We start from the raw sequence: 22,966 nt of genomic DNA, 5'->3' as shown, positions 1-22,966 counted from the left end.
GGCCCACTCCCTGCACGCCTGCAGTGCAGGGCCCAACCTGGGAGGCTGTGCCCCATGGCAGCGCAGGACAGCCATAGAACTCTCGGGGCCCTGATATCCTCTGCGTGGTGTGTGAGGGTTCAGTTAGGCCGGCACCTAGCAAGCGTGCACACACAGTGCTCGCTCTCTGTGTGGAGGACACGGGCTGGGGAACTGTAAGGTCTCTTACCAGATTCGGGAAACTCTGCCTGATGTTTGTAAGGCAGTATCCATTCAGAAGTCTTCCTGTGGAGCCTGATTTCCCCACCTTGCTGTGTTGGGTAGCTTTTTTTTTTTTTTTTAAGATTATTTATTTATTTGACAGGGATCACAAGTAGGCAGAGAGGCAGGCAGAGAGAGAGGGGGGAGGCAGGCTCCCTGCTGAGCAGAGAGTCCGATGCAGGGCTCAATCCCAGGACCCTGAGACCATGACCCGTTCCAAAGGCAGAGGCTTAACCCACTGAGCCACCCAAGTGCCCCTGTGTTAAGTAGCTTAATAACCGTAATTCATATGTTGCTGTTTAATTTTGTGACTATTCTGTCTCTATGTTCATTATCAACATGTAAGTCTAGTTTATGTCCTAGAGTGTCACACGTCATAAAGGTGTCTGTTTTTGCCTTCCCACTCCCCAAACCATTTTCCATACTGTAGCCAGGGAGATCTGTTTGTTTTGTTTTTTATTTTTATTTTATTTATTTGACAGAGAGAGAGACGGCAAGAGAGGGAACACAAGCAGGGGAACAGGGAGAGGGAGAAGCAGGCTCCCCGCTGAGCAAGGAGCCTGATGCAGGGCTCGATCCCAGGACCATGGGATCACAACCTGAGCTGAAGGCAAGCACTTTAATGACTAAGCCACCCAGGCGCCCCTTGTTTTGTTTTTTAAAGATGTATCCATTTATTTGAGAGAGAGGGAGACTGAGCATGAGCAGGGGAGGGGCAGAGAGAGAGGGAACGAGAGAATCTCAAGCAGGCTCCCTGCTGAATGTGGAGCCCGAGGTGGGGCTTGATCCTAGCACCCTGAAATCATGACTTGAGTCCAACCAGCTGAGCCACCCAGGTGCTCTGGGGGAGATCTGTTTTAAAAGCAAATATGACCTTTAATTTCAGCACCTAGAACAGTGCCTGGCAGAGAGTAGGTGCTCAGTAAATAGTTGTTGAATAAATGAATGAATGTCGCTTCCCTATTTCGTCTTTACAGTAGCCTTTGAACTTACTTCAGCTCCTGTCATTGTCTTACCTGGATGCATGTCCCCAATAGTCTCCAGCCTTGTTTCTTACTACTTGCCCCACTCCAACTCTCTAGACACACTGACCTTCTTTCACTTACATAAAGGTACTACGTTATTTTCTGCTTCAGAGTTTTTATCTGTTCTGTGCTTTGTGGTTCTTCCCTTTGCCTGGAATATTTGCTGTTCTGCTCCTTGCTTCCTCCTGTGCTCCCCACCCCTTCACCTTTGTCTGGCTAATTCCAGATCTCCCTCAAGGTCTTAGTTTGGATGTGGCTTTCTTAGGGACACCCATCCCTTAAACATTAGTTCACGTTTTTCCGTAATATGCTTTCATTAGATAACCTGTACTTTCCAATATTTAACACAATTGCAGTGAAGGAATTACACATGTGATTATTCTTTAAGGTCTGTCTTTCCTACTGGATTGTAAGCTCCATGAAGGCAAGAACCGTATCTGCCTTCTCTCTCTTTTGGTACCTAGGACAATACCTGGAAAGTAGTAGTTTCTCAAAGAATATTTATTAAGTGAATGCAAGGGCTATGTTTTGCTAGGTTTTCATTCATTTAGCAAGTACATGGCATAAGAAGTCCTCTGGAGATCAGTCAAGGAATTGCATTTCCTCGGGGAGCCCAAACATGGTCTCTCATAACTGTAGCCCGTGGCAGGAGAGTGAATGCAGAGATGAGGCCGTAAGGCAAGTGGATGGTTTTCAGTGTCGCTTTCTTATTCAGCAAATTTAGTACCTGCCATATGCTGGGCCTGTGCTGGGGTTTTTTACTCATTAGTGAGTAAGATAGAGTCCCTTCCGTCAGAAGGACTATAGTCTAGCAGGAAAAAGAAGTCAGAAACATTCTCTCCTAAGTTCACAGGTATTTTATACAGAGAGCGGGTGAGCACATGACTTTGGAGAGTGGTCTTTTAAGAATCGGTATTGAGACTTCACACCTCAGTCGACCTGGGTGACCCATTTATAAATACTCTTCATTCGCCAGAATGAAACTCCAAGTCAAAGGGCAGGGAGGGAAAGGGGCTGGTTTCCTCCTGTTGCGTGTGTGGTTAATTCAGGATCTGAAATCCTTCCAGACCTATGTGTCCCCACCCCAGGGAGCAGTATATGCATTTAAACGTTCCCTGCTTGCAATGTGCTATTGTTCCTTTGGTTTCCACACAGCCCCGTGAGGTAGGCAGTGGGGGTGTGTACCTTACAGATGACCAAACGGGCTCTGAAAGGCGGACTTGCTGAAGGTTACACAGTCTGAACTGAGAAGGGATCAGAGATCTCTCTGGTTCTGCCTCCCTTGGAAAAGTGAGAGAAGGTGAAAGGAAATGTAATGTCTCTCCTTCCTGACTTTTCTGAATCAGTTAAGATCCAGGCAAATTGTAATAATAGAAAAACCGCCAACAGTAGTGGCCGAAGCAATAGGAAATGTGTTTCTTGCTCAGCTCAAAGAACGCTAGTGGTAGACAGAGATGATATGGTACTTTCACAGAGTTACTGGAACTTCTTTTATCATGCTCTGCCCCATGTGGCTTCCATCTCTAAGGCTGTCTAATGACGTCAGGGGGCTGCTGTAGCTCCTGCCATTCATCTACATTCCAGGCAATAGGAAGGGAGAACTCTCCTGAGATCTTTTTTTTCCCCCCTGAAAGTTCTATCGAGCACAGTCGGTTACGTCCCAATGACTGGAGCTGCTCTGTTCATTTTAGTAGCTTTTAGCGACGTGTGGCTGTTGAACGTAGCAAATATCGCTGGTGTAAACTAAGATGTGCTGAATTATAAGATCCTGGATTTCAAAGACTTCATATGGGAAAAAAGAGCTAAATAAAATATTTCATTAATTCCACATTTCTTTTTTTTAAAGATTTTATTTTCATTTATTTGGCAGAGGAGATCACAAGTAGGCAGAGAGGCAGGCGGAGAGAGAGATAGGAGGAAGCAGGCTCCCCGCTGAGCAGAGAGCCCCATGCGGGGCTCGATCCCAGGACCCTGAGATCATGACCTAAGTCGAAGGCAGTGGCTTAACCCACTGAGCCACCCAGGCGCCCCCCATATCTCTTTTTTAAAGTAATCTCTATACCCAATGTTGGTCTCGAACTCATGACCTCGAGATCAAGAATCAGGTGCTCTACCGACTGCGCCAGCCAGGCTCCCCTAACTCAGACATTTTGATTATATGTTAAAATGATAATGTTTTGGCTCTGTTAAATTAAATAAAATATATTATTCAGATTAATTCCACCTTTTTTTTTTTAACTTTAAAAAATATATCTACTAGAGAATTTCAATTACTTATGAGGGCAGCATTATATTTCTGTTGCTGGGCTGGAACTTAATCACATAGATCAACCTGGCTGCAAGGAAGGCCACAAATGTCATACTGATATCTGTATCTTCAGCTGATAATCAGGTTCTGCTACTAAGGAGGACAGAAAAATAAGTGTTTAGGCAGTTGACAGTGTCTGCCGTATTCCTTTTTTTCTAGGAAGTTGGAGGCTGGACAAATTGACATGCTAAATTACAGGTGCATATTTGCATATTACAGAAAGGGCCAGAGTGCCTGTCTCCAGGGATCTGACCTGCTAATTTGGGAGACCTACAAGAATACGTAGACAATAAAAATGCAATTGTTGGAGTAGCCAGACTATATTGGGGGTGGGTGGAGAGGAATCAGGGTTTGTGTGGGGTTGAAAACACCATGGATGGATTTACACATGCTTCATGGAGCCTTGGGGAGACGAGTGCTCTGCTAACCAGAGAGAGCACCTTGAAGAGGGAGGGTTGCTGCAGGTGAAACTTCCTCTCTTCAGTCTTTTGAGATGGTCACCAGCAGAGCATGGTTGGAATGGGGGCTGCAGGGGGCCGTTCTTCTGAGCGCTCCTCTTGTCTCTCGCAACTCTAGGACGCTGTATTCAGCCTTCTGCATGGAGCTGGCCTCCCACGGCTTTGTGGTTGCTGTCCCGGAGCACAGGTGAGGGGTGAAGGCCATAATGAACTCTTGGATTGGCAGCCGCCAGTGGGCTGGGACAGAGGCTAGTCCCTTACCCGTATATTATTTCTAATCTTCACAATGACCATGCAAGGCGGGTATTCTACTCAATTTCAAGACAAGGAAACCAAAGTTCAAAGGTTTACTTGCTGGAAGGGACACAGCTGAGTTGGGGCCCAAGTCCAAGTCAGTCTTTAAAATCAATGTTTTTTTTCTACTCTCCTGTGTATGGCCCCAGATCTTTCTCCCTGCTAGCCAAAAGATGACCTAGAGTGTCTTGGCGGAAATGGAGGATTTGGCAAAGGGAAAAAATAAGCTCAAGGGTGTCCTCTAGTTTCTCCAGCGGCACGTGTATTTCAGGGATGGGTCCGCCGCGACCACCTGTTTCTGCAAGCAGGCCCCGGGGGAGAACCAGCAAGCTCCCGAGCTGCTGGAGGAAGAATGGATCCCTTACCGTCAGATTGAGGAAGGGGAGAAAGAGTTCTATGTCCGGAATTGCCAGGTAGGCTTGTGCCTGTTGGGGAGGGGGAGTTCATAAGCCTGTCCTCCTGACACTAACAGTCCCTAAGAAGACTGAACTAAGAAGACTTTGATCTCCTGTCCTGAGATCTCACTCAGAGTGGGTCTGAGCTTACCATGGCAGAGAAAGGGGGTAGTAATCAAGACTCTTCACAATTGTAGGTGACAGAAACTTAATTTAATCTTGGTAGGCAAACCAGAGAATTGACCGGCTTATACAGGCTGCATGTAAGGGGCAGGACCACTGGAGCCCGATACCATCAAGATGTTTTTTCCTTCTCTGTCTCCTCTGCTGGTTGGTCTTATCTGCAGACTGCCTTAGAACCACAAGGTTAAAACCACAGCTCTGGACAGACTGAGTTTGCTTATACTTGGCCTCACCACTGGAGAGAATAGGGCTCTTTGGAGGGTCGTCCCCCAGTTGTCACACCTGCCTCAAGCTGCAGAATGAAAAATCCTGGAGGGAGGCTTCTGGGCCCAGGAGAAGTACCCAAATGGGAAATTTTCATCAGAAATAGGTCGACAGATTTGAGGGGGTCACAGTCCTCAAATGTGAGGGGTAGTGGGTGAATTGGGGATAGGTGAGCGCTAGGCAGATGAAAACAATAGATGTATGCTATAAATAGGGAAGTCAAATCCAGTACTGGGTTGATTAAAAAAAAAAACACTCTTATTTCTTTTGTGTTCAGGGTGCTTTCCTATATGTTGTCTTATTAGGTCCTCCTGATGCCCCATGGGGAGGGGGGCAGTGTGAAGGGCCGTGCTGACTCCAGTGGACCGTTAGGTGGCGCTTGTATGGAGCTGCTGGGAGGTTGCCGAGCCTTTCTCAGGCCATGGAGCCCACGGTGCTTGCTGAGCACTAGGTGGGCATGCTCTCCCCACACCCTCCCTCGGCTCTGTCAGAGAGTGAGGTTCTTGCCGAACGGTGTGCCGTGTTCTGTTCCCGCCCCCACCACGACTCTGTGTTGTAGGTGCATCAGAGGGTGAGCGAGTGTACTCGGGTGTTGAGGATCCTGCAAGAGGTCACTGCTGGGCAGATCGTCCTCAATATCTTGCCCGACGGGCTGGATCTGAAGACCTTGAAGGTATGGCAGCAATTAGTGTCACCTGGAGCACATGTGTTCATCAGGACCTTGGGGTCTGTTCTGTTCCACATAACAAAAACCTAACTCATTGGCTTAAACTAGAAGAGAATTTGTTGGCTCTGATAAGTGAAGAAGACCAAACGCAGACTGGCTTTAGGCCAGATCCAGGGTCTCAGACATTGTCATCAAGGCTCTGGCACTCTCTCTTCTTCTCCTGGCTCCCTTCCACTCCATGTGTGGGCTTCATTCTCACCGGACTCTCCCCATTAGGCAGGAACCCTGGTTGCTGGCAGCCCAAGCCTATATTTCAATGCAGCTTCAAATTTAAAAGGAAAAGAGATTCTCGTGGTTTCCACTGTTCTGAGAAGGCTGTGGCCCTGCTTGGGTTACATGTCCCTTCCAGACCAGTCACTGTACGAGAGGGACAGGGTGTTCTGATTGGCCTGCCTACATTATACACCCACTTCTGGGTCAGGGGAACCTGAGCGCCAGGACTGGCATCCCTACAGGGCCACGTGGATAAGGGAAAGATGTCTCGTTCCCCAAAGGAAGGGCTGTTGAGCAACGAACAACCTGTGTTCTTTTCTAATTCTTTCCTTTGAGGGAATCCCAAAAATCCTTCCAGGAGGATAGAAACTGTCCCAGCTCTGGAATCTGGTTCCTATGCAGATACATTCCCAGCACCCCGCACCCCCCCATCTTTCCCACCTGAGTTCAAAAGTAGCTCAGGCTCTATTTAGAGAACCAAGAAATCACACAAAAGCATAAAGAAAAAAAGCTTTTCTTTTTGCATATTGACGTTTGTCTTTCCAGTTCCTTTAAAACGCGTAACACATGTTTATGTTTTTAAAAACAATAATGTTATTATTTAATACATGCTGTTTTGTGGCCCTTTTTTTCAGTTAGCATACTAGTCTGAATGTCTTCTTATGCCAGTTAATATTTTTCTATGGCATGATTTTTTGATAGCCATGTAGTATGCCATTGCACAAATGAGAATGGGGTGTGTGTGTGTGTTTGTATATGTACATACATACATACGTATATATAAATTAACAACTACTGTTGTATGAGTACTTAAAATGATAAGAGCCCCTTATAGAAACTTATGCAGCAAGCATTATTAGCTCTTTACATAAAAAGAAACCAAGGATCAAAGAGGCTAAGAATCTACCCAAGGTTACACAGTCAAGTAAGTGGTAGAGTCAGACTTCAAACTGGGGCCTTTTGATACCAAAGCCTGTGCTGTGTGCCCCACAGACTTACTAGCAAATGCCTTTTAAAGGCTCTGGTCGAGTCAAGGCCAGCCAGGGCACGGTATCTGCCTGGAGGGCAGCTGGGAGCCGACATCTGAAGCACTTCTCCAGCAGAGCGCTGTGTGCTGCCGGCCCCTAGCAGACAGAAAGGGTTCCAGGCACTGAAGTACAGGGTTGTGTGCCTCTGAGCCTGCGACAGGCCTTGGGCAGGCTGGAGTTGAGTTGGATTATCATTGGGGGAAATACGGCATAAAAACAGCTAAGAACACTTTCACCTAGCAGAGTAAGTTCTAAAAATTGATTACTCACTCTTGTTGGCAAAGCTCTGGGGAAGCAGATACTGTGCTGGGTTGCCCGTGAGAGTACAGATTGCCCCACGCAGAGCAGTTTGGCAATAGCTATCAGCAGTACAAGCGGGCATATTCTTTGACCTAGCGATGTCCAGTTCTAGGAATGGATTCTGTAGATATCTACACGTGCAGCTTGATAATATGTACAAGGTTATTCGTTCCACTGCTGTTGGTAATGGCAAAAGACTGGTCATATCCTAAGTGTTCTCCAGTAAGGGAAGTCCTTGAATAGATTATGGGACAATGGATATTAGTTTTGATAATGCTAATTGCTGTAACTACTAAGTCCCAGACCTCAGTAGCTTAATGCAATACAAATTTACTTCTCTCCCACGCCAAGTTGCAAATAGGTGCTCCTCTTGCAAGGGGTGACTCAGGGATCCAGGCTCCTTTTAGCTTATAGCTCTAGCCTCTTCCACTTGTGAAACCCAAGGCCACTGTGTGCATTAAGCCAGGAGCCGGGAAGGGCATGGAGATTTATATAAAACACTTTTTTATGGGCCAGGCCTGGAAGTGGAGATACTGCTTTCATGCTCCTGTTGGCTGGAACTCAGTCCCAAGGCCACATCCAGCTGCTGGGAAACAGAGTCCAGCTGTATGTTGGGAAAGAAGAAAGACAGATTTGGTGATCAGCCAGCCATCTATGCCATGGGGAAACCAGATGTAGCTATAAGAAAGGATAAGGAAGGTCTTTCTGTAACTAATATTATTATACACAAAGTAGCTATAAGAAAGGATAAGGAAGGTCTTTCTGTAACTAATATATTATGCACAAAGGTAAGTTTTGTGTAAAGAGTGGGGATATAGAGATTCGCATTTACCTGTGTGTGCGTAAGTAAGCTCTCCAAAGACACTGAAGAAACTGACCCGTTTGGGGATATGTGTTGGGCCACTATGTGGAAAGGGAATGTGATACGTGGGTGACTTCTTTATATGCTCCTGATTTTCCGCATATATAAATATATTAACCTGTGAAAAAAAGCAGAAGCGGCCATCAACCAAGTTGTTGGTCTGAAAGTACTAAGCAAAGGGAGAGAATTTAGGTACAGGGCCTCAGGATGGAAACTGGGGAGAGCAGAGGAGAGCACAGGTTCAGGGCACAGCCTGGGCCACAATGGCTAGAGAGATTTCCCAAACCCCTCGGCAGGCAGCTGCAGTGGCTTCTTACATAACCGTGCCCTAGAGGCTTCTGGGGACAACTTGAAATAGATATTTGCAGAGCAGGAAGAGCAAGCCGACTCATTCTGCCCGATCAAAGTCAGGACAGATACCCAAAGGAAGTAGAAGCCGGCTTTGTTTCTACACAAGCAGCCCTTGCCTTCAGAGGGACATGGAGGAAGCAGGAGCTTTCCGTTCTGTCCCCCGACTTGGCTCCTGTGTCACCCTTTGGACTGGCTGTAAGGCAGGGATCTAGGGGTTGGAGACGGTTCTCATTCCTAACGTGCTTGCACGGATGGATCTGTGTGGAATCCATCATTTAGGCCCAGTCATTTCTTCACGTATATTTAGCTGTCTCCCTGGTCCAGGCATCACAGGTGGTATGCTTACAAAAATGAAGATGAGGGGCGCCTGAGTGGCTCAGTGGGTTAAAGCCTCTGCCTTCGGCTCAGGTCATGATCCCAGGGTCCTGGGATCGAGCCCCACATCAGGCTCTCTGCTCAGCAGGGAGCCTGCTTCCTCCTCTCTCTCTCTGCCTGCCTCTCTGCCTACTTGTGATCTCTGTCAAATAAATAAATAAAATCTTAAAAAAAAAAAAAAAACGAAGATGAAGAACATAGTTTTCAGAATTCCTGACTGCAGGAAGTTGTCTGGTCTGGGGATTGGCTGACTGGTCGCTCTCCGTTGAGCACGAGGTTCCTGCCCTACAGGCAGGACCTCATCCACTGTACAGTGCTTCTGCCTCATTGTCTCACTCTCTGCCTCCTGTCTCTGAAGAATTCCTGGAAAAGCAGCCCCACATTTCTGATTTGGTTCAGTTCTCTGCTTTCCTCAGGGCAGCATCAACATGAGCCGCGTGGCTGTGATGGGACATTCATTTGGCGGGGCCACAGCTGTCTTGGCTTTGGCCAAGGAGACCCAGTTTCGGTGAGTGTCCTAGCGACGCTGCTGTTGAGCTCTGCGCACTGTTCCGTCATTCAGCAAGTATTTGTCACACGAGCGTTATGTGCTAGGTACTGGTTTGGGAGCTGGGGATTCAGTGGCGAACAAGAAAATAAGGTCTCTGATTTCATGGAATTACGTTATTGTGGGAGGAGACGGATGAGTAAACAAGCTAACAGCCAAATCCCCAGCACTCAGGTACAGTGAAGAAAATAAACAAGGCTGATACGCCAGAGTAACTGGAGGCTTCTTTCAGGAAGTGACGTAAGCCAAGACTTCAGAAGCCAACCGTGTGAAGGTCTAGGGAAGGATCATTCTAGGCAGAGGGAACAGGTAATGCAAACACCCTGAGGTAGAAGGAAGCTTGCCGTGTCAGTGTGGGAATGGCACAGTGAGTGAGGGGGAAGTGGTTCAAGATAATGATCAGAGAGATAAACAGGTTAGATCACACGGCCTTTTGGCCAGAGTGAAGAGAGTTCAATTTTATTCTAAGTACGATGGGAAACCATTAAGGGTTTTAAGCAGAGAAAAATATTTTAAGTTTTTATTTATTCATTTAACTAATCACTACACCCAACGTGGGGCTCAAACTCACAACCCCGAGATCAAGAGTTGCAAATTCTTTTAACTGAGCCAGCCAGGCACCCTGAGAAAAATCTTACTTACATGTTAAAGTATTAAGAATACAGTGCTGATAGTTCCAGGAAAAATCAGTGGATTAAGTGTCTAACTTGATCTCAGCCCAAGTCCTGATGTCAGGGTCCTGAGTTCAAGCCCTGTGTTGGGTTCCACACTAGGTATGGAGCCTACTTTAAAAAAAATAAAAATAAATAAATTAAAAATTAAAAAAAAAAAAAAAGATCCCTCTGGCTACTGTATGGCTACTCTACTGTATGAAGAGTAGATGGTTGAAGACAAGACTGAAAACCAAGAGGCCGGTTAGAGGAAGGCTGTTTTAGAGTCAAAGTCAGAGGTGATGGATTGGCATTCAGATGGAGGAGGCAGGATGGAGAGATGCGAATTGAGTCAGGATATGTTTTAGAATTTGAGTGGGGGAGATGATTGTCCTTTATTGAGATGGAGAAGACTGGAGGAACTCTGGGTAGGGGAAAGGAGCTAATCTTAGGGCCTTAGTTTTGCCCCAGGGGACAGATTACTGGACACACTGGCCATGTCTTTGAGCTCTGGCACCACAGAGGCTTTTCCTGACCTCCTGTGCTGTGCACACTGTGGGCTCACATAGCTCCACGTGCAGTCAGGGCACTAAGCTCTATTTTGTTCCCTTGTCTGTTCTGTCTCCCCTTGATCCTTAAGAACAAGAACTGTGTTATGTGTCTCTGTATCCACAGCATGGGGCTAAGCACATAGTAGGTACTCAGTGTTGAATGAATGGCCTTTGAGTAACCCAGGTCAGCTGCCTGAGAGTAGACCCAGGAAAAGGTCTGATCCTTGCTGTCAGGGACTTTAAAATCTAGAAGGATCTGGGGTGTCTAGCTGGCTCATTGAGTAGAGCATCCAAATCTTGACCTCAGGTTGTGAATTCAAATTCTGCATTGGGCATGGAGGCTATTCTAAAATAAATATAAACAAACAAACAAACAAAACCTAGAAGCATCTTTGGTGACAGGTAAAAGGGATGTCTATCCAAGATCCTAACTGAAGGGTCTGGGCCCTGGTACCCCCTTCCTGGCTTTCTGAGCCTTCCTCCCACTGAAGGGAAGAACCCTGTCCCGCCCCAACTGGCCTGACTATCCTTGCCTGGGTTTCTGCACAGCAGTTCCAAATGTCTGGTCCTGTCGCAGGTGTGCTGTGGCTCTGGACGCTTGGATGTTTCCTCTGGAACATGACTTTTACCCCAAAGCCCGAGGCCCTGTGTTCTTTATCAATGCTGAGAAATTCCAGACAGTGGAGAGTGTCAACTTGATGAAGAAGATATGTGCCCAGCACGAACAGTCCAGGATCATAACTGTCCTGTGAGTAAGCCCCAGGGTCTTGATCAGGATCCCCAGTGTCCTCTCCATTTGCTACTTGGTGATGGCTCTCTTAATTTCTTATAAATTATCTGTAAGTTCTACCCATTAATACAATACTTAAATACTTCCTGAAATGCAAAGTGTTAATTCCTTTAGGACTTCCGGTCTGTCCTCCTTCATCTAGCTCTACCTACAGCAGTTCCTTTCCTACTTTATATGACCCGATGATGGGATTTACCTCTTGGCTTCTGGAAGAAGAGTATTGTGGGATTGTGAGTTGGAGAGGGAAGGTATGGGTCGATGGACTCCAGAGATCTCTAACCTCATTTGGGAATTTTATTGAGTCTTTTGAAGAGTGTAACTACAACAGACCCTTGACATTCACGAGATAGACTTTTGGAGACCTTGAATACCTCAATTCAGATATCGCCCATAAACCATCTATATTCTCCCCAAGAGAAACCACATTCACTTCCATTACTAGCACCCTCAGGTGGTTTTCTCACGGGAGCCACTTATCACAGAAAGAACATTTTGAGTGACCTTTAGATTTTGTAGCATAGATCAGAAGTGGCACAGAGTTCAGGTGCAGGGCTGAGGGCTCATGGACAAGTCTCCCAACTTGCTTCTGCCCTGCACTCGAGCCTAACAGAGCCTGACCACATATGCCACAAGGGTCCCAGGTCCTAGTTCAGCAAAACGACAACGAACTACATGTCCCAGGCTTCTGGAATCACTTGGGTAGTTGAAATCCTAAATCCAAAGCCCTGGAATGCTGGGAGTCCTGTAGTCAATGCTTCTTCCCATGCTTCTCTTGGCTAGGCTGTCTTCCTTAGGGCCAGCGCTCCCCGTCCTTCAGATCTCATGGCTGCAGAGGACTGCTTGACAGTTTCCCCAGCCAGTCAGATGGAGGATAATAGTGACCTCTGGAGGGAAAGGATAATAGTGACCTCCGGAGGGAAAGGAGGCGAGAGCAGTTGGCAAGGAGAACCCAAGGGCGGACTATCGGCACTGTATTCTTAAACCGAGTGTTGGGTACCCAAGTGTCCATTATATTATTCTTTCCACTTTTCATCTGCCTTAAACAATACATTTTTAAAAACAAGTCAGGTTTTCTGCATGATGTCAACTAAAGTTTAGCGTTTAGATTTTTTTCCCTCATTGAATTGACTAGTAAATACTTAGCTGTGAGTCATAGCCCAAAATGAACCTAGTGGGCATTTCACTTTTGAATTAAATGTATTTGATAGCTAGGAACTTAAATTCTAATCCAAAAGCCTTTTTTTATAGGTGTTTGCCCTTACTTTTCTGATTACTCCAATAAAGGCAGGTGATTCCTTCTCCTGTTTACTTTGTGGCACTGTTCTGATGAAGAAGGAGCTGATATGTTTTGTGACCATTCAAACATCACCAGGGAAAAGCCACAGTGGTTTATAATGACAGTGGAATGACATTACGGCAGGCCTTGCCTCCTCGCCGCCTCGCCCTGCACCTGCCCTACTGCACTCTACTTAACTCAGCCTTTCAGACATGGTCTGGGGGTTGAGGCAGCTTTTAAGCCAGACACACCTGCATTCAAGTCCTAGCTCTCTTCCTTCCTGGCTGTGTGACCTTGGGCAGATCATTTCCTCTGATTCTATCCCAAGGAAAATGCTTCCCTTCCGAGACTGTGGTGAAAAGTCAGAGGTGGTGCACATAAAGCCTCTTGCCCGTGGTAGGTGCTTAGCAAATATTCGTGTGCTCTCACCTCCAGACCTGTACCAGTTACTCATTTCTCTTTGCCTCTAGTGGGTCTGTTCATCGGAGTCAAACTGACTTTGCTTTTGTGGCTGGTAACTGGATCGGTAAATTCTTCTCCGCACAAACTCGTGGGAGCTTGGACCCGTATGAAGGTCAGGAGGTTATGGTGAGGGCCATGTTGGCCTTCCTGCAGAAGCACCTAGGTAAGGAGAGAACGGGGGTTTGTGGGCAGCCCTGGGGGTCCCTTAGATTTCCTTACCCAGTGGCCTATCCTGACATGTCCCAGGTCAGGCAGATGTATGGCAAAAGGAAAAATCTGAGTGAAGGAGAGAGCTGCGTAGAGTTGCAGAGAGAATGCTTAGCTGTAAGTTTGCAGACCCTAACTCTTTTCTCTTACTCCCCAAATGACCTTGGCCTAGTCATTTTACTTCTGAGCCTCGGTTTCCTCACTGTAAATGGCACTTTCACCTTTCTCTCTCTCTCTCTCTCTCTCTTCCATTACCTGTGTCCTAACTCATTCTCACTCCCCTCATCTGTACCGCAGAGGAGGTTATGACGCTACATGGGCTAAGTTTGTAGACATACTTTTTTTTTTTTTTAAGATTTTGTTTATTTATTTGACAGAGAGAGATCACTAGTAGGCAGAGAGGTAGGCAGAGAGAGAGAGGAGGAAGCAGGCTCCCTGCTGAGCAGAGAGCCCGATGCAGGACTCGATCCCAGGACCCTGAGATCATGACCTGAGCCGAAGGCAGTGGCTTAACCCACTGAGCCACCCAAGCGCCCTGTAGACATACTTTAAACAAAACAAAGCATGGAAGGCTTATGACCAGTGTCATCCGTCACTGACCAGTTAAGTGGCAAGGCCTGTAGAGGTCTTTGGTGCAGCCTTCCACCCAGGGCGCGTCTCCTCTCCCTTCGTCCCACCACAGAGTCAGGCAGCATGGAGAGTGCGCCACTACGAGGGTCGGCCCCCTCTGCCTCTCCATTTTCAGACTGATATTCTAGTTAGGCTCCTTTGGGTTATGAGGAATGGAGAGTCCATCATTTACCTGGAGAAAAAAAGGTGAGTTTGTTTATGAAAGTACATCTGGCCACGTGGGAAGTGAAGAGTTAGGGGAACCGAGGTGGCTTAGCAGGACTGACCGCTCTCTCTCTGGTCTCTCTCACGGGCTCAGTCTCTCTGTCTCTTCTTCTAATGACATCTGTTTCTCTTACCTCTGGTCTGTTTTCTTCTTTTCTACTCTGGTTTTTCTCTTGCTGATAGCATCTCCTTATTCATAGGTAACTATGTTCCTCACAGCTTCGGTTGGCTCAAACCACGGCTTGATCTCCCAACTTCATGGCATCCTTTTCCTCTGTGGCTCTCAGTCCTCACTGCCGTATTTTCTTGGGTTTCTTCGACCAGATTCCCAAGGGAGACAGCTTGATTCTCCTGGCTCACCTTTACTTAGCAGCACGATACATCGTGCAGTGGGGCCAGTGCCCCACTGAGGCCTGGAGCTCTCTTGACTGATGTCTTTTTCTAATCTAGCCAGCATAGAGGAGGTGAGGGGCTGGGTGGCTCAGTCGGTTAAGTATCTGCCTTTGGCTGAGGTCATGATCTCAGCTTCTTGGGATGGAGCCGCGCATTGGGCTGTCTGCTTAGTGGTGAGTCTCCTTCTCCCTCTCCCTCTGATCTCTCTTGCTTTCACACTCTCTCAAATAAATAAAATCTTTAAAAAAAAAAAAAAAAGAAAGAAATAAAGAATGGAGGGGGCCACCACTGTGTGCCCTAGACTGAGCCCTCAGTGGTGTTGTACACAGTACAGTTTCCTCAGAAGGGAGCCAGGCCACCCCGAGTGTCCAGGGTCACCTCACTCTAGCCTAAGACCGAGATCTGATCCTTTCTGACTCCTCTTTGCTTGGCCTGGTCATCCCCTCGAGGGCCACCCAGCGAAGCTGCAGACCCTTTGCACATGGCAGCTATTTAGGTATTCAAAGTCCCCAGTGGTGTCTTCTCTGCGTTTTCTGTTCGGTAAGCTCGATGTCCGTGGTACCTCCCACCTGTTCCCCAATGCTTCCCCATGGTTCCCCATGTCGCCATTTATTATCCCCTCTGGATGCACTGTTTGTCAGGATGCCTTTTGACGTGTGGTGCCCTGACTTCAACCTGACATGCTGGATGTGGTACATAGAGTAGGATGGTCACCTCTGTGCTCTGGACACTAGACATCTAGTTGTGTGGCCTGAGTGCCTAAAAAATTTGGTGTGAATTCACTTTGCTTTCTTTTTTTAAAAAATATTTTATTTATTGACTTGAGAGAGATAGAGTGAGTGAGAGAGAGCACAAGCAAGGTGAAGGGCAGAGGGAGAAGCAGATTCCCTGCTGAGCAGGGAGCCCGGTGTGAGACTTGATCCCAGGATCCTGGGATTTGGGATCTGAGCTGAAGGCAGATGCTTAACCAGCTGAGCCACCCAGGTGCCCACGGATTCAGTTTGCTTTTAAAATATATTTGTTCTGTTATGAATGTATTGACTCTCTTAACCGGAATTTACATATGTACATACATGTTCATTTCATCTTGCTCCTGTGAACCATGATGCCCCCTGGGTTTAGAGACCTTAGGGTTAATACTTTAAAGCAGCACTCTATCACCTCATGGGAGAGGGAATGGATCCGTGACCCTAGACTGCGGTGAGGACTGACTACATGGTCCTCGGCCCACTCTCCCTGGTCACTCTTAGCATCGTGTCATTAGCTAAAGAGTGAAAGACGGCAGCGGAGACCACAGTGGCGTAGTCTGGCTGCCTTTAGGAACTAAGATGTTGAGCTAAGACGCTCATTACTGGAGACCAACAGAAGAGCTGGGAAGGAGAGTCTTAGACCGTAGGGAGATTATCCAGAACTTGCTTTACGCCAGGCCTTCACTAAGTACTCAGATTCACCATCACATGTAATCCCGAAGACGGCCCTCTCTGGTAGGTACTCGTTTTATTAACGCCATTTTATAGATGAAGAAATGAAGCTTTGGAAAGTTAAGTAATTTGTCCGTAGTTATCTGGTTATGAAGTGGCAAGGCCAGAAGGCACCTAAATTGCCTGATTCCAAAGCCCACATACTTAGCGGATGCCCTGTCCTGTCAGCGACTTCAATGACCAGGGTGTAGCCTCAGTCTTGAGGAGACACAGAGAGCAGGCACCAAACTGATGGAAAGGAAAGGACAGCCAGGAGAGGAGGCTCCCCAGACAAAGTGATCCGCGTCTTTAACCTTAACAGAGGAGTCTGGTTCACCAGGGAAGGGGCCCATGGCTTGTCAACAGAAGGCACAGAGGCTTGTGCGATCGGTTTGGAGAAACTGGGTTTAGTGTGCCTGGTGCCCGGGAGAGTGAATTGGCAGAACTTAAAGGCAGAGAAGTGGGCAGAAGCCAAGTGTAAAAGCCACGTATTTGCTGGAATGAGTGTGGATTTTAGTCCTTTGGCAAGGTAATGTCACGAATAGACGTGTGTGGGCTGTCCAGCTGCATCATGGAGGACGGGCGGTGGGCCTGTCTGAGAGGCTGAGGGTCCTACTCCGAGGCTCTGGTGTCACTAGGCGAGAAGAGATGGGACAGAGTCTGAAAAGGCAAAGCCTCTCCGTTTGGGGCAATTAGCTTTGCAAAGAAGAGAAAAGCATTTTGGTGGCCACATGGTGCATGTCACACAGGAAACCAAAGTGGGTTGCAGTGAGCTGTACCTCTCCCTGCTCCTAAAAATGCCTCTGGGAGCACATCTGCCACTGACCCAGGGATATTCTTTCTCTTTTATTAAGAAGATTGGGGCTTCTGTCCTATGAGCTGTAGGCAGCTTCTGTCTCTGCTCTTCCACTCTCCCTTCTCCTTTCTCTGCAGACCTCTGACACCCTCCCCTCCCCTGTCTCTGAGCTGATGAACTTGGCCTCCCAGGTCACGGAGAGAATGGAAGTAGCCGGTACTTCCTTGAAATCCCAGCACCTCATCCACACGCCTTTGTGTGATGCTCTGCTCCATGCCTGGCCACTAGCTCCCAGTCTGTTCTCTAAGGCCAGCCCCACCACCCACACACAACACGTTCCCTTCTCTCCCCCGTGGGTTCAAGGTGATTGTGACAACAGGTTTTTCCTTTTATCTGCAGATGTCAATCTGCCCCTCTTGATCTGGTTCATTTCACCCTGAGATTTCTCTCTCTCTCTTATTTTTAAAGATATTATTTATTTATTTGGGAGAGAGAGTGAGAGGGAGAGAGAGAGAGGCCGCACAAGTAGGGGGAGAGGCAGGAGAGGGAGAAGCAGACTCCCCGCTGAGCAGGGAGCCTGATGCAGGACTCGATCCCAGGAGCTTGGGCTCATGACCTGAGCTGAAGGCAGATGTTTAACCAACTGAGCTGCCCAGGTACCCCTCACCCTAAAATTTCTGTTAAAAGATACCTACTTGACCCCACCTTCCCCTCCAGTTAGCGCCCCATTTCCCTGTTCCTCCTAACAAAACTCCTTGAAAGAATGTCCGTCTTTACGTTCTCTGGCTCTTCTCTCCGCGTTCTCTCTTAAGCCCACTCTAGTGAGGCATTTGCATCCCAGTTCCCTGTGACAATTGCTTTTGTCAACATGGCCAGTGACCGTCACAGCCCTCAGCCGGGTGGCGAGTTCTCCTTCCTCATCTGCTGCCGTGCTCAGCTTCTTTTTTTCTTTTTTCTTTTTTTTTCTTTTGGTCAGAGAGAGCGAGCACAGGCAGACAGAGTGGCAGGCAGAGGCAGAGGCAGAGGGAGAATCAGGCTTCCTGCTGAGCAAGGAGCCCAATGTGGGACTTGATCCCAGGACGCTGGGATCATGACCTGAGCCGAAGGCAGCCGCTTAACCAACTGAGCCACCCAGGCGTCCCTGTGCTCAGCTTCTGAGAGAGCTGGTGACGCCCTCCTCCGTGAAACCCCATGTTCACTTCCAGAATACTCCACTGTGGGTGTTCTCCTGTCTGGACGTCTACTCCTTCTCCGTCTGCGTTACTGCTTCTGGTGCTCAGGGCTTGGACCTTGTCTCTGTATCCCCTCACGTTATCTCTCCACGCTCGTGGGTAGGTCTTAGGCTGACAACACCCCACTTTATGTCTCCAGTTCGATCTCTCGAGCATCAGATCCGTATAACCCATCACTCAGGGCTTCTCCACCCAGTAGACATCCCCGACCAAACCCGATTCCGAGTTACTCAAGCTGATGTCTTCATTCTTGTCTCTGCTCCCCTTTCCGATCCCTCAGAAATCCTCTTGGCTCTACCTTTCGACTACATGTGGAACCTCGTCACATGCCCTCACCCCCGTGACTGTCACCCTGTCCAAGTTGTCTCTCCCTGCCCTTGCCTCCCCACACGGTCTTTTCTTAATCGAGTGGCCAGAGTGAACCTGATAGAAATTAAGTCCAGTCTCTCACACCCCTCTTCCGAATCCTCCGTGGCTCCCCATTTCTCTGAGAGTCAAAGCCAATGTCCAGTGTCCTGCTGGCCCCGTATGATGTGGCCCTCGGTCCCTCCTGACCCCGCTCCCTGCTGCTCCTCCCCAGGCCGCCTTCAGTGTTGCTGCGCAAGCCTCCGGCACTCCAGGCACACACCCACTTCGGGGTCTTTGCGCTGCTGTTCCCGCTGTCTGGGACACTGTTCCGTTCGGTCCCGTGGCTTCTTCCCATCTCCTTTAGGTCTTTGTGCAGATCTCTCCAGTGAGGCACACCCTGACCACCCTTTTATTTCTTTTTATTTTTTTAAGTTATTTTATTTTATTTTAAAGATTTTATTTATTTGTTTGACAGACAGAGATTATAAGTAGACAGAGAGGCAGGCAGAGAGAGAGAGGAGGAAGCAGGCTCCCCGCTGAGCAGGGAGCCGGATCGCTGAGCAGGGAGCCCAATGCGGGGCTCGATTCTAGAACCCTGGGACCATGACCTGAGCTGAAGGCAGAGGCTTTAATCCCCTTAGCCACCCAGGTGCCCCTTAAGTTACTTTATTTAAGTAATCTCTATACCCAGTGTGGGGCTAGAACTCATGACCCTGAGATCAAGAGTCATATATTCTTCTAACAGAGTCACCCAGGCACCCCTGATCCCCCTTGTTACGCCCCTGTACCTTCCCTTCCTCGCCTCACCCCCATCTCCCAGGCACCACCACTGCGTCTCTTATCCGCTCTGTTTTTTCCCCATAGTACTTACCACCTTTTCCCACGCAATATAATTTATTGTGTTTGTTGTTATCTCTGCCTATTAGATTATGAGCTCTATGAGGATAAGGGTTTCTGTTTTTGTGTGGTATTTTTAGCACCAAGAACAGATTGGCCCATCATGGGTGTGCTTGATAGTTTCTGAATTGATGAATATGTAACACTTCCTTGTTGAGGAACTCTTCCCTGCCAGGTTCGCGGCAGGGCACTGGGGATCCAGAGATGAAGAAGAGTGGTCCCTGCCTTCTGTCCCAGCTTTTGTTTGTTTGGAACAAAAGCACCATTTGCCTGTTTAGCTGTGCCCTGCTCCCTCCACCTGAGGCCTTCGTCCCTTTTTTACTGTTCTTGCTATGGTAGACCCATCTGCCTGCGACCCCAGGGCCCTCTCTGGAATCCTATCCGGTATTGGGCTGCCTCATGATGTTGCCGTCTAGTTCTCTCCCGCTTGTCATGGAAGTCCCCCAGCTGACGTGCAAAGATCCCTTCCTTCCCGCTCAACGGCTTCCCTGGGCTTTCCATTTTCTCATGCCTTTGACCCAGGTTTGAATTCTGTCTCTACCACTTCTCCGTTGGAATGACCTCGGGTGAATCGGGTAGCTTCTCTGAGCCTCAGTTTCCTCCGCTATAAAATAGCTAATACAGGACTTCCTGCATAGGGAGATTGTGAAAATTACATGAATCGGTGCGTGTCTGGCCCAGTTTCTAGGATGCATTACCCTTCAGTAAATGCTGGCTTCTATTATTACCCTTACTGGGTTGTTCCGGGTCAAGCAAGTCATTTATGAAGCACACTGATAAAACATTCAGTGGACACTAGTTACCATACTGCTCTCACCGTCACACCCACCATAACCAGTCCTTTCCGTATCCCTGGTGCTCCTCTCCAGGATGACCCCCGAAATCCACGGTAGCTACTCCTTGAACTAACCTTACAAAGATTTCCCTAACCTTCCTGTTTTTTTTCCCACACAGACCTACAAGAGGACTATGACCAGTGGAACAGCCTCATTGAAGGCATTGGACCATCGCTCACCCCAGGGGCCCCACACCATCTGTCCAGCCTGTAGGCACAACCGGCCGTTTGTGAAAGGTCACTGAGCTGAGTTCCCATTTGGGGCCTGCCCAGGGACACGTAGCCTCCTATCAGGAAGTGGCTGATGTGACCCTCACAGATTAAGAGGATGTAATTGTGCTGCTGATTGGATAACTGGATACTTTGATCTTGGACTTGCTGATCTTAAACTCACGCTGGGACTTGGATCACTTACTGATTGGCAAATTGACTTCCTGGGAACTGAACACTGATGGTGTGGGGACTAAGCAGTGGGGTAGAGCTGGGGGGGCGGGGGACGGGGGTTGCTTCAAGCTTTAAGCTGAACAGTATTAACCCAGAGGCCTACTCCCTCCCCTTGGGCCATTGTATCTTCTGCCATGGAAGAAATGAAACCAAAGGATGGAGTGAAATTCCCACCTTCAGGACCTCTAGCCCAGCTTAGCACTACCTCTTCCTACCTCTCAGCCTTTCCCTCCCCAGGGCCATTTGGTAAGTTCTGAGCACTTTAGGTAACTTTCTAGGACGTGGACCACCATCAAGATTCTCCATTTATTTTCTTGTTCCATGAAACATGGTCAGGACTCAGACTTGTGAGCCCAAGGAGGAGGGCGGGAGTAGTGTCCTCACGGCATAGGGAGAGAAGCTGAGGTCCAGAGTGGTATCACAGAAGCTCTGGGTGTCATGGAGGTTTGCCAGAAATGTACCTTGACAGGGACCCACACAAGTTGGTGGAGATGGAGAATGTAGGTTAACACCATTAAGTGGCTGTTTGAACAGGTCCTTGCCACAGGAGGGAGATGTTTTGGTTGGTTATAATTTAGCCCTCCCCCCCACCCCCCCAGAGATATCTAGGAACACTTTGGTCTTTCTCTTACCTCAGGTATCAGGAGCCTCCAACATGCCCAGAATCAGGGCACTATAATTGTCTGTTTTCCGGCTCTGAGGCCCTAGCCTCAACTGTATGTCAAGATATAGACTGAATTTCCATTCTGTTCCATTTATAATATGAATGATATTAATACTCATGTTTGCCTAATGATACATTGGAATATTTTCTTTATTTAATCTACATTAGAGCAAGATGGCGAGCCATCTGGAAGTAACTTTTCCTTCTGTCTTTCTTTGTTCGCTTACCACTTATGCCCATGTGGGAAAAAAAAAAAACTTTAAAAGGAAAGGAAATCTTCCTGGAGATCTAACTCAAAGTTGTCCGGGAACATCATCCTGAAACTGTCCTCTCCACTCCTCTAGACGTCATGCCTCAGCCCAGGTAGGGGACCCCAGAGGAGGCAGGAGCAAAAAGGGTCTACACAGTAGACCCAAGGTCAGTGCCACCAAAGCAAGCAGGGACCATGTCTCCCATCTCAACAGCTGTTCTTTCTAAGACACGAAATACCGGATCCACTGAGACTTGGGAGGATCTTGGGAATTCTGGCAAGACAGAGTATAAAGAGAATATCCTTTATTAAAGCCCTGGGCTCTAGAATTTTGTATCCTGGTTTTGAGTCCCGGCTCTACCGCCACTGTGTAAATTCGAGCAAATTGTGTTCTCTTTCCATTCTTAGTTCCTGACTTTCTAAAACGGGGATCTGCACCATGAATTGTTCAGCAGATAAAGTGTAAGGATGTGTGACCCATGGGTTATTTTAAAAGTATGTTTCCTACTTTCCAAATATGTGAGATTTTTTAAACTATCTTACAGCTTTTGTTTTCTGGCTTGATTGTTTGTGGTCAAAGAAAATAACCCTATGGTCTTCATCCTTCAACATTTGTTGAAACTTGCTTTTTGGCCCACTGGAAGATCAGTTTTATAAATATTCCATATATGATTTAAAAGACTGTATATTTTGAAGTTTGGGACTTGCTGGTTTACTCAACAACACATTATGGACGACTTCTAGGAGAGTGCATACAAGTATTTTAGAGAGCCTGCCAACCCCGTACGGGGACCAGAGCCCGTCTGCACTCACAGAACCAGCAGATGCCACTTCTTGTGCCTGGGGCTGGTCCTGCAGGTGCTGGGGGCCAGTGCTGGCCGCATTAGCCCAGGAGACCCAGCAAATATGTCCCATGTCTATGTAGGTATCATTCAGAAGGTACTCAGAAACTGGACCCACCTCCCCCATTCGGTTCGTGATCTGGTAATGACTCATTTATCTGGCAATACTGGAGTAGGGGAATCTTCATATAACTGAAAATTATCCTTTAAGCTACAAAACACAATACTGACTATTTTGAGTGGCAATCTACCAAAAAGATAATGCACACATTTGCCTAATGTGAGCCGACCTCTGACATTTTAGGATGTTTCTGTTAAGATAAACTAGATTATGTAGCTGCTAACAAGCAGTCCCCAAAGGTAACAGGTGTATTTCTTGCCCATGTCCTTGATCTCTGTCGGTTGGGGAAGCTCTGCCTGGTGGCATCTTTATCTGCATTTGGGGACCCAGGCTGGCTGAAAGCG

General features: G+C 47.7%; 1 protein-coding gene across 1 annotated transcript in view; it reads left to right on the top strand.

Annotated features, from left to right (window-relative positions):
• Positions 1-22,354, top strand: part of PAFAH2 (platelet activating factor acetylhydrolase 2) — a 32,194-nt gene extending 9,840 nt beyond the window's left edge. Inside the window, exons 5-11 of the mRNA XM_082684897.1 lie at positions 4,150-4,218; positions 4,597-4,738; positions 5,727-5,840; positions 9,440-9,531; positions 11,349-11,519; positions 13,308-13,462; positions 20,421-22,354. Coding sequence (XP_082541023.1) covers positions 4,150-4,218; positions 4,597-4,738; positions 5,727-5,840; positions 9,440-9,531; positions 11,349-11,519; positions 13,308-13,462; positions 20,421-20,515 — 838 coding nt within the window. The 3' untranslated portion in view covers positions 20,516-22,354. The remainder of the gene's footprint in view (positions 1-4,149; positions 4,219-4,596; positions 4,739-5,726; positions 5,841-9,439; positions 9,532-11,348; positions 11,520-13,307; positions 13,463-20,420) is intronic.
• Positions 22,355-22,966: the final 612 nt, after the last annotated feature.

Source organism: Mustela nivalis (assembly GCF_964662115.1).
Source record: "Mustela nivalis genome assembly, chromosome: 10".
NCBI classification, from domain to species: Eukaryota; Metazoa; Chordata; class Mammalia; order Carnivora; family Mustelidae; genus Mustela; species Mustela nivalis.
The sequence above is the reverse complement of the archived record's forward strand: the minus strand, read 5'-3'. Positions and strand labels throughout refer to the sequence as shown.